Consider the following 19,361-nt stretch of genomic DNA (forward strand, 5'->3'; position numbering starts at 1 on the left):
GAACACTTATTTTAGTGGCATAATTATTATTAAAAAAGCCCTGGATATAGCTATGCTCAATTGCTCCACATTTTTTTTTTTTTTCATTGTGCCAAAGTCAGAGCCATTTGAGGTCGATCTGCTAACGGCCTAAATATTTACTTGGGCTCTGGGCTTCAACAAAATGGCAGCCTCCAGCAAGAAATAAAAGGAACAGTGCTGGAGGCAATTTACAGCACACACCTATTTTGGTGGCATAATTATTAATCTGGAATGTATGTTCCTTGCTAAATAGCTATATATTTTATCAAGTTGTTCTGGGTGAAGTTCTGCTTTTAGCACTTTTGCAGCTTCGTTGACTCTAGGGCAGTGCTTTGAAGCGGTTTCCTGCAGGTTTATTATAAACTCCATATACCATTTATGTACATTTTAATTTATACTCGATAACACTAGAAACCATAAATGAGTCGAAGTAGGTTTTATTTGAATAAGTTCCTTCCACCTTGATGATCTTTACCCTTCATCAGTCATCTATCAACCAACATGGTCAGTCAGTGAATTTTGAAAGGTTTGCTGGGATTCTACAGCCATCTAGTGAACCGAGAAAGTATGGTGTATTTTCCTGAACTCTTGGCAACTCTAAGGCCGCGTACACACGGGCGGACTGTTCGCCCAACCTTGTCCGCTGAACAGTGTTTGGGCGGACAGTCCGCCCGTGTGTGGGCTTTCAGCGGACAGTTGGACGGACAAAGTCTTTCGGAAATTCCGAAAAACTGTCCGCTGAAACTGTGTTTGAGCGAACAGTCCGCCCGTGTGTAGGCTACTTTCGAAATGAGCAAACTGTTCCCGCTCGGAAAGTCCGCCCATTTCGAGCGCGTGTACAGGTAGGCGGGGCCCGCGAAGGAGACGTCGCGGGCTCCGCCGCCTGGAATGGGCTTAAAGGGGAACCCCAACGCCGAAAAAAATCGGCGTGGGGGTTCCCCCAAAGTCCACACCAGACCCTTGTCCGAGCGCGCCCCCCCCTCCTGAGCCGTACCAGGCCGCGTGCCCTCAACATGGGGGGTGCCTTGGGGAAGGGGGGGGCGCGCGGCCCCCCCACCCCAAAGCACCTTGTCCCCATGTTGATGAGGACAAGGGCCTCTTCCCGACAACCCTGGCCGTTGGTTGTCGGGGTCTGCGGGCGGGGGGCTTATCGGAATCCGGGAGCCCCCTTTAAGAAGGGGGCCCCCGGATACCGGCCCCCCACCCTATGTGAATGAGTATGGGGTACAATGTACCCCTACCCATTCACCTGTGAAATAAAGTACAAAAAAATACAACACAGGGAAAAAATATTTTATTGCACAGCTCCGGGGGTCTTCCGTCTTCGGGGGTCTTCTCGCCGGACTCCTCCGCTATCTGTGTGTAGCTCTTTTACTAGCGGAGGAGTCCGGCTTTCTTCCTCCCCGCCGCCGGCCTCTTCTCCCGACTTCGGGGGTCTTGTCCCCCTCTTCGGTTCTTCTGCCGGGCCACCGCGCCTTCTTGTAGCTCTTTTACAGGCGGTGGCCCGGTCTTCTGTCGCCGCTGCCTTCCGTTCTTCTGTCGCCGCCTTCGGTTCTTCTGCCGGGCCACCGCGCCTTCTTGTAGCTCTTTTACAGGCGGTGGCCCGGTCTTCTGTCGCCGCTGTCGCCGTCGCCGCCTTCCGTTCTAGTTCTTCTTGTTCTTCTCCAGGAGATGTTGACACGTCGCTCTCTCCGGCCGGAATGCCAGAGCCGCGCTGTGCGGTCACTTATATAGTGACAATGGGGCGGTGTCACATGGTATATGTCACATGGGTTGGTCACATGGGTTGATGTCACATGGGGACTATGACATCGTAAGGGGGCGGGGTCACCATGTGACCAACCCATGTGACATATACCATGTGACACCGCCCCATTGTCACTATATAAGTGGCAGCGGAGCGTGTCCCTGGCATTCCGGCCGGAGAGCTCGTCGAGTCAACATCTCCAGGAGAAGAAGAACAAGAAGAAGAACAAGAACGGAAGGCGGCGGCGGCGGCGACAGAAGACCGGGCCACCGCCTGTAAAAGAGCTACAAGAAGGCGCGGTGGCCCGGCAGAAGAACCGAAGGCGGCGACAGAAGAACGGAAGGCAGCGGCGACAGAAGACCGGGCCACCGCCTGCAAAAGAGCTACAAGAAGGCGCGGTGGCCCGGCAGAAGAACCGAAGAGGGGGACAAGACCCCCGAAGTCGGGAGAAGAGGCCGGCGGCGGGGAAGAGAGCCGGACTCCTCCGCTAGCAAAAGAGCTACACACAGATAGCGGAGGAGTCCAGCGAGAAGACCCCCGAAGACGGAAGACCCCCGGAGCTGTGCAATAAAATATTTTTTCTCTGTGTTGTGTTTTTTTTTGTACTTTATTTCACAGGTGAATGGGTAGGGGTACATTGTACCCCATACACATTCACATAGGGTGGGGGGCCGGTATCCGGGGGCCCCCTTCTTAAAGGGGGCTCCCGGATTCCGATAAGCGCCCCGCCCGCAGACCCCGACAACCAACGGCCAGGGTTGTCGGGAAGAGGCCCTTGTCCTCATCAACATGGGGACAAGGTGCTTTGGGGTGGGGGGGCCGCGCGGCCCCCCCTTCCCCAAGGCACCCCCCATGTTGAGGGCACGCGGCCTGGTACGGCTCAGGAGGGGGGGCGCGCTCGCTCGCCCCCTTTTCCTGGCCGGCCGGGTAGCGTGCTCGGACAAGGGTCTGGTGTGGACTTTGGGGGAACCCCCACGCCGATTTTTTTCGGCGTTGGGGTTCCCCTTTAAGCCCATTCCAGGCGGCGGAGCTCGCGACGTCTCCTTCGCGGGCCCCGCCTACCTGTACACGCGCTCGAAATGGGCGGATTTGCCTCCGCCTTACGTGGGCGAGTCAGTTCATTTCAAAAGTTGAGCGGACTGTTTGGCAAACAGTTCGCTGAAACAGTCCGCTCGTGTGTGGGCAAGTCCGCTCATGCAAATTTTGAGCGGACTGTTTGCCGAAACTGTTTGACGAACAAGGTTGGGCAAACAGTCCGCGCGTGTGTACGCGGCCTAAAGGGCACAAAATAATTCAGCCCCTTAATCAATAAAGTAGAGCTTCAGGCTAAATACAAAAATAAACATGTTTTCACTATAACAAATCTATAATTTAATATTGCCTTCTTTTAGAAGTTTTTACTTGTTAATCCTGCCAGTCCTCCTGCTGTGTACTCAAAGACAACAATGCTTCTATCCTGCTGCTGATTCTTCGTTGTTGACCCACTACACAGGTGTTGTTAGCCAGTAGATATGTTACAGTTTATACCAATACTGGTGCACAATTATATCCAATATGCAAGCCTAGAGAGCTGATCTGGACCCATATGTATTATATGTGCTTATGTATAACACTTTGGTAATGGGTCCATACCGTTCTCGGAATATCTGTCACTTTTTCCAAGGTCTGCAAACTAACCAATGTGTATCTCCTGGGAGAAATATGGTTGTTTCTTTTAAGTTTTATGTCATGGAAAAGGAAGACAAATATATTTACAAAGGTCTTTCATATGGGGGAAAAAAAAATGTATAAGGTTTGAGCGTGGGGTGGTTTCCCATATTTTCTTTCTATGTTTTGGGTTTAGACTTGATAGTCTTGCATCAACACAGGGTAAGGTACTACTAAGAAATCAAGGCTTCCCTACCATGTTATTAACATATATTGCATTGAGCTGATCACATCCACAGAAATGTGAATTAGAAGATTAAAGTATCCCTTTAGGGAATAAGGTTGGTGAGAGAGCCACCTATTTTTATATACAGTTTAAAATAAAATTAAAATGTTCTAGAAAATTCAGAGCATTCTAAAGATAAAACAAAATCTGATATTGTCTTTTCTTTTAATGGCCTGAGATCTGATACTCTTTCCAGAATCGTAGTCGAGGCCCTTTTCACACATGCGGATCCGTTGACGGATGGAAAACAGACATCGATGCATCTCTATGGAAAAACGGATGTAAATGGATGATAATCTGTTTACATTTGCTTCCATCCACATCCATTTTTTGGAACAGATCAAAACCCTATTTTTCTTCCATTAAAAAACTGAATGGGCGAAAAACCAACGGACGAAAATGTAAACAGATAAATGGCCTGTAAAAAAAAAATGGCTCCAGGACATAAGTGGTTAAAAGATGTGTTCACCTCTTGTAACATATTACACCCATATTCAGTTTCACAGCTGGTTCCCTACTGCGCATGCGTGAAGTGCGCTGCGCTTTCTAGCTGGCCCGGCGGTAGGGAAAGGAGGAGGGGGGCTGAACTTCAGAGGGACAGCGCCGCCTTTCCGGAAGTGGGGGGAAGGGTATCTGTCATAAAACTTTTGGATGGAACTCCTCTTTAAGTCTTCCTGTCACAGTGTAACTGCCTGCCAATGCTTTACTGGTCCATTACCAAAAAATTATTAATGCATGTTTTTTTTTTACGTGCAAAAGAAAGTGCATTTATTATTTTTCTAAAGGTGAACTTTTCCTTTAAGGACTCTAGCAATTGGGATGTAAAAACGGATGAAAAACTGATTAACTTCACTTTTTTTTTTCTTTGAAAAAAGGTGACTGAACTGATGAAAGGGACAAGTCTGCATGTGTAAAAGGGGCCTAAGTGTCCTGTGATTGGTGCTGATCTCTTAGCCCTTGTACACACGGTCGGACATTCCGACAACAAAATCCGTCTGATTTTTTTCTGACGGATTTTGTCTGAAACTGGTGTTGCATACACAAGGTCGGACAAAGTTGTCGGAAAATACGATCGTTCGGAATGTGATGGCGTTATTTAGTTACGACGGGACTACGTTCAGGCTAGTAGCCAATATCTTTGGTCTAGGAATTTGAGCGTGGCACTTTGTCCGACCGGAATTCTCTACAAACGATCGGACGAAGTCCGATCAGATCATGTTGTCGGAAAATTTTTATATCCAGCTCTTAAACTTTGTTGGTTGGACATTCCGACGGAAAAAGTCAGATGAAGCCCACACACTGTCGGATTATCCGACAACACGGTCCAATCGGACATTTTACGTTGGAATGTCCAACCGTGTGTACAAGGGCTTAGACATGTCTCAAGTAACACAGCTGATTAGCTACTATAACCTGAATCCTCAAAATTAAGGAAGAAGAATTGTGAGAGACAGATGCAACAAGTCCTCAGGACTTCTCTCCTGAGGAGATGAAGAGAACAAAGTCACCAACTGTCAGCCATGATCTAAAAAAAAAAAATATTCTAGAAATTGAAACAGTCTTTTAGTGTATAGAAAAACTCTATTGCTTTATGCTGTATACTGCAAAATACTGAATTACTTGTTCACTTCATGAAGTAAAATGTGGCCAGGAGTACTTATTCTGGGTCCTGTTACCACCTTTTTATATTACCTTTGCATGTCCACAAGGAAAGTAGAAGCTGACCCATGTGCATAAGTTGGCTTCTGAACCTCTCATCATTTCAGTAGAGCCAGAGCTAAATCCCATATTAGATGTTCTTACTGCTTCATAAGTGTTATTTTTTGACACTGTCAAGCTAAGGGATCTTCATCATTGAAGTCTTAGCCCCGTACACATGGGAAGAATGTTGGAAGACATTTGCTGGTACAAAAAATACCAGCTGACGTTCTGCCCATGGGTAAGTCGGGCTGGCCACCGTCTGTCAGATGTGCATGCTGGAAAACCAGCAGCTGACCGACTACCGCTCAGCGCTCTGAGCCAATTGCAGAGAGCACTGATCAGAGTGTTCTGGCTGGGGGGGAGTCCCCCGTCAGAATACAATAGCTCAGTGGGGGGAGATCGCTGGACTAACCTGGCATGGTTAGTACACAGGGCCGTCAGTTATTTTGGCCACTAGATTGTGCTTCAATCATACAAAATAGTTTTAGAACACTTCAAGTTTCATTGTCGATGAGTGGATGTGTGTCCCATTCGTTGAGCAAATTGTTTATACATAGATCCCTTAGTGTTAGATGGACTGCCCTATGCAATACAGTAAAGCCTAGTTTGCTATTAGTGTTTCCCTTCCACTCTATGTGATGCTGTGCCAGAGATAATAAGAGACTGATAGCAGGGCAAGTTTAAGTACTTGCTGAATGGTAGCATGTAAACTACATTTAACTGTTTGCCGACCAGCCACTGTCATTATACTGTGGCAGGTTGGCACGGCTGCGCGAATTGCCGTAGGTGTGCGTCGGCCACGTGCAATGCCAGAGCCAATGCCCATGGATGGCAGTTGTGAGGTCTGGCCACCCATGATCGCTCCACAGAGAGCCAGACCGGGCCTCTGTGTATGTAAACAAACAGATCCCCATTCTGACAGGGGCGTAGAGAGAGATCTGTTGTTCCTAGTGATTAGGAACAGTGATCTCTCTCCTCCTCCAATTAGTCCCACCCCCCCAGATAGGAACACCTCCCTAGGGAACACTTAACCCCTTGATTGCCCCCTAGTGTTGAACACCTTCCCTGCCAGTGACATTTATACAGTAATTAACTATTTTGTAAACGCTATAACTTTTGTGCAAACCAATCAATATGCGCTTATTGCGATTTTTTTTTTATACCAAAAATACATATTTGTCTAAACTTTTTTTTAATACATTTTTTTTGAGGGGATATTAGTTATAGCAAAAAGTAAAAAATATTGTTTTGGTTTTTTCAAAATTGTTTATAGTGCAAAAAATAAAATCCGCAGAGGTGAGCAAATACCACCAAAATAAAGCTCTATTTGTGGGGGGAGACATAAATTTTGTTTAGGTTCAACGTTTCTGGTCATTAAGGGGGCAAATTCTTCCGGTGCTTAAGTGGTTAAAATATCTCTATTGCCTAAAAGAACTACTTTTGGATATAAAGGGGGGTAGGGGGTGAGAGGTAACTGCAAATATGTGCAAGTACTTTCAGGAGTCCACATTTAATGCCTAGTAGCAGCTTTTTATTAGGTAGCAAAGTCACTTTTTTATGGATAAATAGCATGTAATGCCCTATTGGATTGGATTTTACTTGAAGACCCATTTGGAGTTTAAAGCAGAGTCCCAGTCAAACATTACAAGTAAGACCTTAATTGCCCATTAAAAGATAAAAAACTGATTTTGTTGAACTTTTTATCCAGAATTCTCCCCTGCAGTTTTTTCTGCCACTAGGTGTTCTTGGTCATGGCCAGAATCATTGCACCCACTTCTTCTCAGCCTGGACTGTCCTTATCTGAATGAGCCTGTGACTGGACAGTGAAAGGAGAATCCGCATCTGTCACACTGCTCTTTCCTCCTATGCCTTATGTCAGCACATAAACTGATAGGCTGATTCTTCAGACACGCCAGCCCCGCTTAACATGGACTGCAAGAGGCTGATACCAGGATAAATTCAGGTACTTGTGCTGCTTGCATTCTAAAATATGTATGATGTATTAATGACTACAGAGATGCAATAATTTGTGTCTATTATAGTTCAGCTTTAATATACAGTAAGTAAAGAAATATGCTTCCTTGCCCAACACATACAAAAATATCTGTTCTAGTGTAACGCAATTGCTTACAGTGTCATATTAGGGTTGCTTTTGGAACTGGTGTCCCAACAAGGACAGAAGTTATTTAATTTTCTGCCAAATATTTCCTTGAAAACAAAGATATTTAAACTATCACAAAACCTATATAAAACCATTTTTTCAGTTTCTCCAGGATTTATGTTAATGATAAAATAGAAGTCAGGGAGAATATAAGAATTTAGACAATATATAGAAAATTGGAGAGGATTTTGAAAATCACGGAGGATACATTTGTATTCAAAAGATTACATACCCTGGCAGAAATCGTAATACACTATGTTGGCAAAAGTATTGGGAAACCTGTCTTTACACGAACATGAATTTTAATGGTATCCCAGTCTTAGTCCGTAGGGTTCAATATTGAGTTGGCCCACCCTTTGCAGCTGTAACTGCTCCAACTCTTCTGGGAAGGCTGTCCACAAGGTTTAGGAGTGTGTCTATGGGAATTTTTAACCATTCTTCCATAAGAGCTCAGGAGAAAGACAATCTGCTCTGGAAAATTACGTTGTTTTTTTTTCAAGGAACACAATATGACAATACTTGAATTCAATTAGCTGCACGATCAAGTTGCCAGAAAGAAGCCTTTACTGCGCAAATGCCATAAAAAAAAGTCTGGTTACAGCAGCACAGTGGTTGGCACTTTCACCTAGCAGCAAAGGGGTCGCTGGGTCAAATCCCAAACTACGCTGGTTTGAATCCCAACCAAGTTACTACCTGCTTGCAGTTTGCATGTTTGTCCCTTTTCCTGTGTGGGTTTCCTCTGGGTACTCTGGTTTCTGCCAACACTCCAAAGACATGCTGGTAGGTTAATTGGTTCCTGTCTAATTTGACCCTAGTATGTGTATGTATGAATGTGAGTTGGGTACCTTAGATTGTAAGCTCCTTGAGGGCAGGGACTGGTGTGAATGTACAATGTATATGTAAACAGCGGTGTAAATTGACAGTGCTATCTAAGTACCTAAAATAAATAAACACACATACCTGACAACCCCTTGACACACCCCAGTTTCTGCCACACTGTAATCTGGAGTGATGAGACCAAAACAGAGCTCTGTGGTCACAACCAAGAATACCATCCCTACTGTGAACCATTTTGGTGGTTCACTGATGTTTTTGGGGTGTGTGAACTCTGAAGGCATAGGGAATCTTATTAAAACTGATGGCAAGATGAATGGAGCATGTTATCAGAAAATACTGGCAGACAATTTGCATTCTATGAAAGTAGCACATGGTATGCGCTTGGACTCCAGCATTAGGCCAAGTTGACCCTCCAGTGGTAACAGCACACAAAGATGAAGTTTCTGGAGTGGCCATGACTATCTTCTGACCTTTATATCATCGAGCCACTCTGGGGAGATCTCAAACATGCAGTTCATGCAAGATGACCAAAGAATTTGACCTGGAGGCACTTTGCCAAGATGAATAGGCAGCTACCTGTCCATATACCTATACCACTTGCAAGTATTCAGGGCGTCATAGACAACTATCAGAAAAGACTGAACGCTGTCATTGAAGCTAAAGGGGGCAATACACAGTATTAAGAACTAAGGGGATGCAGACTTTTGAATAGGGGGTCGCTTCATTTGTTCACTTGATTCCATGTTTTGTATATTCCCAATTCCCCTAGGGGATGCACATTTTTAAGCACAACTGTATAGGAAGTCAGGGAGGATATAAGAAGTCAGTGACCATATAATGATAAAGGTCGGATATGGGAAGTCAAATAAGTTATAAGGCTTCAGTGAAGTCGAAAAGGCTATAGAAAGTGAGGGAGTAAATAGGAAGTCAGGTAGGATGTAGAAAGTTGGGATAGATATAGGAGGCCATGGAGCATAAAGGAAGCAGGGAAGGATATAGAAAATTTGAAAAAGATATGGGATGTCAGGGAGCATATAGGAAGTTAGGGATCATAGAGAAGACGGGAAGGTTATAGAAAGTCAGGAAGGATTTAGGTAGCCAAGGGGGATAAAAGACATCATAAAGGACCTTAGGGAGCATAGAGAACTCAGGAAAGATGTAGAAAGTTAGATAAATTATAGAAAGTCAAGGAGGATACCTAACCCCATTTTCCAAAAAGTTGGGACGCTGTGTAAAATCTACATAAAGTAGAATACGATTTGCAGATCTCATAAACCTATATTTTCCCTACAATAGAAAATATATCAAATATATAAACCAGGCATCACTAAATGGCAGACCGTGGTCCAGATCCAGACCAAGCCAATGTACCATTCGGACCTGCGGTCACACCATTTGAGAGTCTTACTTCCCCTGGTCTCCGGTGCTGTCATTCTCAAGGAAGCCCAGAGAGCGGGAGATGGCATAGCAATAAACTGAGAGCAGGGGGCACAGCCACACTGGATGGAGGGCAGGAGTGGGAGGTGCATGAGTTACCTTTCTGGATTACCTAGCAGGTAACTATTTGCTAGGATGCCGGGCTGTCCTAGGAACCAACTACCAGCTTAATATGAAAATCTAACCACGGCAGCTCTCTCTCTCCATCCAGTACAGTTGTGCCTCCTGCTCTTACTCTTTGTAAGGTCAGAGAGCATGGGCAAAAGGACATGCCTGTGAAGGGGGAGAGGGGGGTGCTGTGTGTGTGTGGGGAATGATTTGAAGGGGATAAAGTAAACGTTATTGTGGTGAGAGGGGAGCACTGTTGTAGGGGGAGGGTGATGTGAAGGGGGACAAGTAAAGGGGGGGCAGTGCTGTGAGGGAGGATATGAAGGAAGCAGTGCAGCAGGAGGGGAAATGTGATGTAAGGGGGGGGCAAGTGCTTTGGGGGGCTTGAGTGATGTAAGGGGCAGTGCTTTGGGGGTGATGTAAAGGGGGGACAATGCTGTGGGGGAGGGGGTTGATGTGAAAGGGGCAGTGGACAATAATGTGAAGGGGAAAGTGATGTGAAGTGGGGGGTCTGAGGACACTGATATAAGAACGTGATTGTGATATAAAATGAGGGGGACTGTGATGGGAAGAATTTTGAGACCTTGCACAGACATTCTGCTGGAAGAAAATTTCAACTAATCGGACCTCCAAGAATCTTAATTACAATAACAATACCTTAACAATACCCCAGAGAAACTGAGAAAATGTACTGTTTTAAGAAAAAAATAACTAATTTTGAAATTAATAGCAGCAACACATCTCAAAGTTGGGACAGGGTAACAAAATGCTGACAAAGTAAATGATCCTAACAAGGAAGAGCTGGAAGAACATTTTGCAACTATTTAGTTCAATTGGCAACAGGTCAGTAACAGGATTGGGTATAAAAAAGAGCATCTTAGAGAGTCAGAGTCTCAGGAGTAAATATGTGCAGAGGTTCACCAATTTGTGAAAAACTGCATCTAAATATTGTCAAACAATACTCAGAATAATGTTCCTCGAAATAGAATTGACAAATACTTTAAATATATCATCCTCTACATTACATAATACCATCAAAAGATTCTGGGAATCTGGAGAAAAATCTGTGAGCAAGGGACAAGACCGAAATGCAATATTGTATCTCCGTGATCTTGGGGTCCTCAGACCCCATACACATTATTAGATTTTCTGCAGATTTTTGTCTTCAGATTTACCAAAACCATATAATATGAGGTCAAACCTTAATGCCTCATACACACAATCGCACATTCCAACAACAAAATCCATGGGATTTTTTCCGACAGATGTTGGCTCAAACTTGTCTTGCATACACATGGTCACACAATGTTATCGGAAATTCCAAGTGTCAAGAACACGGTGACGTACAACACATACAACGGCACTAGAAAAGGGAAGTTCAATAGCCAGTGAGCCACCCTTTGGGCTCCTTCTGCTAATCTCGTGTTAGTAGAAGTTTGGTGAGAGACTATTCACGCTTTTCAGCCTCGTGCTTTTCCGAACGTTACCAGTCTTCAGTTTGTGTTTGTATTTATATTACATATTTGATTTTCAGTGTGTTCTTGTCCGCTCGTTTCTGATTTTCAGCTCCAGCCTTCTGTTTTTCAGTGCTTTCTGTTAGTTCATTCAGCCAAGCCAGAAGAGTGGTGAACACTTTTGGGATAACGGCCAGCCGGTTCCGCCTATTCCTTACGGCAATCAACATGGCGGAATATAAACTTAACCATATAATCCTTGCATACTGCATTCTCCACAACTATTTAAGGAGAAATTCAATGAACTATGTGGCCTCAGTTTGGCCTGAGGCTAAACATCAAGAAGAAACCCTGATGGCGCTTGAAGCTGGCCGTCCTGGCTTGCCACCCCAAAGCGCCCGCGAAGTAAGACAGAAGTATGTTGAGTACTTTGCGGGTAGGGGGGCCATTGATATGCTAGAAAATGCTTAAGAAACATTTTCCAAAAAAAGTTTTTACTTAAACGTAAAGAAGATTTACTTATATTTACTGCTTGTGTTTCTTTTAGCTGTTTTCTAGGTTCTACAATGGGCTTTTATTTTTGGCCATTTTCTTCAATAGTGCAAATGTAATTTATTTGATACATGAGGTGACAATCTCTTCTTCAGCAAACTATTATTATGTTGTGGGTCTACTACGCACACACATTGTTTTTGTTGTTAATGTAATGTAATAATATTACTGATCAAAATATTCATCATTTTCAGCACCATGAATGAATTTTGGTGAGTCACGAAAATGGCATGATTGTGGCAAATTCTAAAGTACTGTGGGAGTTACTTACTAAAGGAAAAAACAATTTACACCCCAAGTGCACATGAAACTGCACTGAAAGTGCATTTGTAGTGCAAAGTCGATTTGCCTTTAGTAAATAACCCCCATTTCAATGTAAACACCAACTTTGAGTCTTGAAAGAAGCCACACATTGTTGAGTAGAAAACTTTTTACTCTGTGCACATTCACATGTGTGTTAGAAAAGGGTTTTTGAACCAACCAACATATTTTAGTAATAACATTTTTGTTTTGGACAGTACAAATTGCCTTTTCTTGTGTTAAAACAGGCATGTTTAAAACCATAAAACAATACACAACTCAGGAACTAACAAAGTTCAACTTTCACAAAGTGAAGACAATATCAGACATTAGTATGTCCAATCTGTGTTGATATTGCCTTCATTAGATGGAGTGATGTCACCCCTGTAAAAGCCAAATTTTAAAGATGCACACAAATTGACAGTCGAAATGGGGATTTCCCTCCTGATCCCATGCCTAATGTCAACATGTGCTAGCTCCCATCATTGGGGATCAATGGATGTGTTTCGGGAGTGCAACCCCTTCCTCTCAGCTACTTTAGTTGCGAGGAAGGGATTGCACCCACAAAACGCGTACCCGTTGATATCCCGTGATGGCAGATAGCACATGTTGACACACTGTGTGCATCTTCAAAATCTGGCTTTCAAAATTTTGGAGAAAAGTTAGAAAAATAGAAACAATTCGATACATTTTGGTGTGTTTTCGATTCTGCCTAAAACATCAATGATTTTTTTGAGTATTTGTTCAACATCATTGATGTCTTCCTTGATCTTCTGTAAATCCCAATTGCACACCATGATCTCCCCAATGAGGACTTGTGCACTTGCACGAGTGAAATGTGTTTCTTCTTCAACATCCACATCACCAAAAAAAAAAAAAAAACATGTATTATAAATATGCAGCCATACATCTATTACCTGAAGCTGTGGTCTCAGACACTCACTTGTTGTGCTCACTATTTCGCCCATTTCATAAACCTCTCCTTCCTCCACATCCTGAGGTTGTAGTGTGGTGACTTCCCCTTCTTTATTAGGTTGGGGGTCCCTGGTGTCCTCTGATGTCCCCAGTCTTTTCCCCCCCATTGCTTGGAAGTGACATACAATTGTTTTGGCAGAGTTCCAAGCTGAAGAGATTTGTTTTTTCCCTTTCTAAAGCTAGAATACTTACCTGTTTTGTGCAAGATTCACACATGGAGACACCCATAGTATCCACTGGAGCACCTGTGTGGGACACCTTAAAAAGGGTGTTCTGGGATCCCACTCTAGTGCTCCAGATGTGTAAACAGCTGCTGAGTGTCCTCTCCTTACACTGAATCAAGTTTGCATTTCATTCTAGTTACAAACCCATCTAGACAACAAACATCTTTTAATAGAAATAGGCCTGAACAAATGTAGTTAACCTGTATCTGCCAAAAACATCACATTAGTGGGTGAACGAACGATGTTTACTACAAATAATTACTGTGCCCACGAACGTGAAACTTGCCATTTTCGTACTGTACGACAGTAAAGAAATGCACGTGGAGCAGCACGAATGTAATAAGAATAGAAACACATGACAAAATACTAACTTTTTTGCAGCACTCTCTTGATTCTTCTGTACTGATCCTGCTCCCTCAATTTGAAGTCTGACCATCGTTTCCTCAGTTGATCCTTGGATCGCCGTATCCCAAAATTCTTCGGCAGACTTTTCACAACTTTAGTCATGATCTTGGCCGTCATAGTCGGCCTTCTTGAAGATGTTCACCGTCTCCACCACCTCTATAAAGGCCATATTAGAGGCCTTAAATCTCCTCTGGGTTCTGGACGTTCATTGCTCCGGGCTTTCGTCGTTGCTGCTGCTGTCTTTATGCGCCTGTTGTGTCTCTGCCATGTGCTCTCCCACTGCGCAGGAAGACAAGGTGCGAGGAATATACTAGAAATAAGGTCAAGGGCAGGCAGAGTTTCACGCATGCGCAGTGTATATAAAGCCTAACACGCATGTGTCGTACGTATGATCTGTGAGCGGAGGAAGGAGTAGTGGAAGTGCCGACCGTTAGAATGAAGGTACAATTTTAACTTGGTGCATCAGTGGCCTATACTGCTTCTAGATTGAGACCTATATTGGGACAAAATTAGGAGAGTTTAGCCTGACATTAGGGTTTGTCTTGTATTGTGTTTTGCAGAAAAAAATTATCTATTCAATGATGAGGACTTAATCCCCATATTCATTGATATGTACAGGGAGCTGCCCTGTCTGTGGCAAGTAAACCACCCCTTTTTATAATAATAGGCTTCCTTCCACCTCAGCTGAAGCTTCCGATGTCCAACCTGGGCCTTCCAGCCAGGAAGAAGTGGAGGGACCCAGATGGAGTCAGGTCTAGCATTGTTCAACATATTTCCAGTCAAATAATTAATGATGTTAACTAGATGTTATTATTGATCATTAATTTCTGATTATACAAAGTGTTTTACAAATCAATAGGCAGTAGTAGCCACAAATGATTGGGGCAAGAATGAAAAATGCTGGGGTCAGAATGATATTCTTTTCTATTTATTAACATTCAATTTGCAAGTCATGAGCTAAATATTGTGTGTGATTGATGAACCAAAAACTAAAACTATGTCCCTTTTTCATACACAGGAAAGTCTCAGCCAGGAGGAGGCTGTGGAAAGTGGCAGCCAGGAGGTGGCCGGGCCCAGCAGACTGCCCGAATCCCAGGTCCCTCCCCTCTGCCTTCCACAAAAAAGTCCCAGGAAGAGGAGTAACCTAGAGGAGGCAGCACTTGGGCTATTTCGGAAGGCTACTGCGGCCCTCAGAACCCCCCCAATAATCAAGACAACTATGGCGGAAATGGAGGAGGGCCAATGCCTCTTATGTGGTGAAGTTATGTTACAAGCCCTAAATAAGGGGTTGAGGGGCAAACTCACAAGCCAAAGCCACCTTTGTGAGTTCAACCATGGTCCTCCTCTACCTCCTGCCACAACTCCAACACCAGAGCCACAGCCTGGAAGGAAGCGTGTAAGGAAGACAAGAGAGTGATGGCCTGGGTTCAGTCTGGTCTGACAAAAGACACAGGCTGTTGTAAGACCACAGCCTGGGGATAGATGTGTCATCTGCTGCTGTTCCTGATCTCTTGTAGTCCTGGCCTGGATTGTGCTCACTATTATAAGGACTCCCCAGGCCAACAATTTTGACTGTAAAATAATTGATGTGTGCCCTGTGGTACAAAAGCTTCGCAAATTTCACCAGTTTCTCCAACGTTGCCTTCCTCTTTATTTTGTTATGACCCAGAATAAATGGCTATTTCTTTTTCACAAATACTTATGTGTTTTAGTTCAAAAAGGACAGTTTGTGAGTAGGCTGGTACATTTCAAAAATACAATGTCAAGTTAACAAGGGGCACCAACACCAACCAACCTCCTTGAGGTTAAAAAAATAAAAGATAATAATGGTGTTGTGGTAACTTGACACAAAACGAAAGAAAAAATTATGGAGAACAAAAAAAAAATAGGAGATCTGAATAAAAAAACACTATAACCAAAAATTCAAAACATGATTTATGGAGATCTGACGAAAACAAAAAAAAAAAATATTCAGGAGATCACGAGAAATAATAAAGAAATCAGCTTGTGTGAACTCTGTGTGAATATGAGCAGCAAAATAACATTATTATTCTAGCATTAAAAAGCAGAGAATGTGCTGCATTAAAAGATTTAAAAATTTGCAGCGTGACGTATGTAATATCTTCATTACGAATGCTAGTTTTACCAGACCGAGCGCTTCCGTCTTGTAATTGATTCAGTGCATGCGTAGAACTTTGTGCGTCGGAATTGTGTACACATGATCGGAATTTACCAGAACAGATTTTGTTGTCAGAAAATTTGAGATCCAGATGGAAAATGTCAGATGGAGCCTACCCACGGTCAGAATTTCCAACAACGAGCTCCCATTGAAAATTTCCCGGAAAATGGAATAAGAGTTTCAATTTGTATGCAATCAGGCACTACATGATTTTGGTAAATCTGAAGACAAAAATCTGTAGAAAATCTAATAATGTGTATGGGGCCTCAGGCAGAACTGCATTAAAAACAGACATGATTCTGTAATGGACATCACTGTACGGGCTCAGGATTACTTGCAAAAATCACTGTCTGTGAACACAGTTTGCCATGCCATCCAAAAATGCAAGGTAAACCTCTATCATGCAAAGAAGCCATATCTGAACATGATGATGCAGCGCTACACTATTTTTCTTTGTGAATGTGAATATTCTTTTCTTTGTGAATATTCTTGGTGAATGTGAGGACACATTAAGATGTTAGCTGCAGTTCTAATTTCTCTATTACTAGTGGCAGCCCAAGAGAGTTATTTTTTCTTTGATGCAGAAATGCCAACGTCTTCTCTGGGCCAAAGCTCATTTAAAATGGTTTGTTGTAAAGTGGAAACTGTGCAGTGGTCAGACAAAACCAAATTTGACAACCATGGGTGTCCCGTCCTCTAGACAAAAGAGGAGAGGGACCTTCTGACTTGTTATCAGCACTCAGTTCAAAAGCCTGCTTCTCTGTATTCTTGTATGGAGGTGCATTAGTGCATATGGAATGGACAGCTTGGACATCAGGAAAAGGCACCATCAATGCTGAAAGATGTATCCAGGTTTTAGGGCAACAATGGGACAACATTTCTCTCCCAAAACTCCAGCAACTCATCTGTTTCCAGACGTTAACAAAGTATTGTTAAAAGAAGAGGGGTTGCTACAACCGTGGTAAACATGACCCTGTCCCAACTTTTTGGAATCCAAGTTGTATTTTGCCAGCATTGTTGTCCTGTCCCAAATTTTCAGAGACATGTTGCTGCCAGCAATTTCAAAAATACCTTATTTTTTTCTTAAAATGGTAAATTTTTCTCCGTTTAAACTTTTGATATGTTTTCTATTGTGAAAAAAAATGGGTTTATGAGATTTGCAAAGAATTGCATTATGTTTTTATGTCGATTTTACACAGCGTCTCACCTTTTTTAGAATTGGGGTTGTAGGACATCAAAAAGGATATAGGAAGTTAGGGAGCAAAGAGAAGTCAGGGAGGATAAAGAAAGTCAAGGAGGATTTTTTTGAATGTCGGCATCACTGACAAGTTTTTTCAAGACTGGTATGGTATCTGTGCTAACACCGGTTAATCCTTAAAGGTTGTTCCATTTTCTCTAGTTCTTATTTAATGGTCTGCTGTTTCTTACCTTTTCTAGTAGATTTTCAGCACAACTGCCTGGGTTGGAGGCTTGAACTGCTGAAGGGGGCATTGCAAGTTGCTGACTATCAGACAGTTTCTAGATGGCAATGTACAGAAGGAAGGAAAAAAGAGAGCAAGAGTCAGACTGAGGAAAAGAAGAGTAGAGACTTCTAAGCAGATGAAACATGCACTTAGATGTTTTCCCTTTCCCCTGAGACTTAGAATTGTATGTTTTTATTGGAATGAGTTTGAAGTCAGAAATCAACATATAAAACTAGGCCAATTGACATTGGTACTATAAGGTACAGTTTTTGTTTGGTCAAAGAGACTTTGCATGTCTTCTCTGCCAAAGAAAAATTAAAAGCAAAAAATGCTTTCCCTTCCTGTTCACATTTTTTTTTTTAACTGTAAACTGGCTGTGGCACATGTCACTCTTGGCTCCTGTAAGATGTCAAGAGTAGGAGTTGGGTGCCAAAATAATGTAGCTGCAGCGTTCAGCACCCTATGCAAAAAAAAAAGATGACAGTGGGCAAGGAGATGGATCTGAAAGGAGGAAGCAATGGTAATAAAACAAAGAAAAGAAGTGAGGACCTGTCGTCGCTGGAGGAAGGCAAACTAGGGGTGAAGTTGGTCATATTGCTTAGGCATGCTGTGTATTCTTGCATAAATGTAAAAGTGCTCCAGGGGCCCCAGAGACACGATTTGAGTTTTTGTTATAGGCCAGTGGCGGCTGGTGCTCGAGGCTCTTATCATTTGCTTAAGAAAGAAAAAACCCATTTAAATCCATGCGTCTGGCTCCCTGCATGGAGGGCGCCCCTTCTCCCCTTATGAGCAACCCCCACTGCCATAGGCACGGTTTTATGCAGATATGGCCTGTCTGCATGATCTAAGGCCCTGTGCTAACCATGTAGTATCCTTAAGACTGTGCCACCAAAGTAATTTGGGTGGAATATGAGGCCCTTGAAAACAAGGGCCCTGACCCAGTAGTACCCTCTGTAACCTCTGTTCCTTCCCCACTGGTACGCTCTGCTTGTATAGTTCAGGTTAGACTCCTTTTACACTGGGTTGTTTGGAGGTGCTATTGCGCAAACCGACCTGAAACAGCCGCTGCTGTGTCTCCAGTGTGAAAGCCCCGAGTGCTTTCACTCTGGAGCGGTGTGCTGGCAGGATGGTAAAAAAAGCCCTTCTAGCAGCATCTTTGGAGCGGTGAAAGTGTGGTGTGTATACCGCTCCTCCACTGCTCCTGCCCATTGAAATCAATGGGGCACCGCGGCTATACCGGCAGCAAAGTGCCTCTGCAGAGGCACTTTGCGGTGGTTTTAACCCTTTCTCGGCTGCTAGCGGGGGGAAATATCACCGCAAATCCGACAGTAAAGTGCCGCTACAAATATCGCCGCCATACTGCTGACGATATGTCCCAGTGTGAAAGGGGCCTTAGAGAAGTAGGAATTGAAGCACCTTATGGTAGAGATTTACTAAAATTGGAGAAAAATCTGGTGCAGTTCCAGCTTTTTATTTTTGGCAAAGCTTAATTGAACAAACTGAAGTTAGAAGCTGGCTACAATACACAGCTGCACCAGATTTTGCACTCTCCAGTTTTAGTAAATTAACCTCTATGGATTCTTATCAGTACTGCATCTCCATGAAGGTTTTAATTAAAACCTAACTTTAGCTAAAATCCTGATGGGGAGATTTCCCCTCACTTCCTATCAGTACAAAAATAACAATACAAACTGTTCAACGGATCCAACCCTCCTCAAACTCTTTAAAAACAGAGTTGGGTTTTAACCCCCTTCCCAACTAGCCCCGTTAATTGAGACTTTACTCCTGGTGGGCAGGACAGACTGCCCAATCACGTGACCACTGTGATTGGCTAACAGAGAAGACACATGATCGGGAGCCTGTT

The 19,361-nt window shown here is 43.5% G+C and overlaps 1 protein-coding gene across 1 annotated transcript in view; it reads right to left on the reverse strand.

Moving 5' to 3' along the window:
- Positions 1-19,361, reverse strand: part of LOC143986676 (usherin-like) — a 105,207-nt gene that overhangs the window by 5,473 nt on the left and 80,373 nt on the right. The window contains exon 9 of the mRNA XM_077485083.1: positions 17,463-17,552. Coding sequence (XP_077341209.1) covers positions 17,463-17,552 — 90 coding nt within the window. The remainder of the gene's footprint in view (positions 1-17,462; positions 17,553-19,361) is intronic.

The sequence above is a fragment of the Lithobates pipiens genome, unplaced genomic scaffold (assembly GCF_037356315.1).
Source record: "Lithobates pipiens isolate NorthernLeopardFrog02 unplaced genomic scaffold, aLitPip1_a1.2 Scaffold_18, whole genome shotgun sequence".
Classification (NCBI taxonomy): domain Eukaryota; kingdom Metazoa; phylum Chordata; class Amphibia; order Anura; family Ranidae; genus Lithobates; species Lithobates pipiens.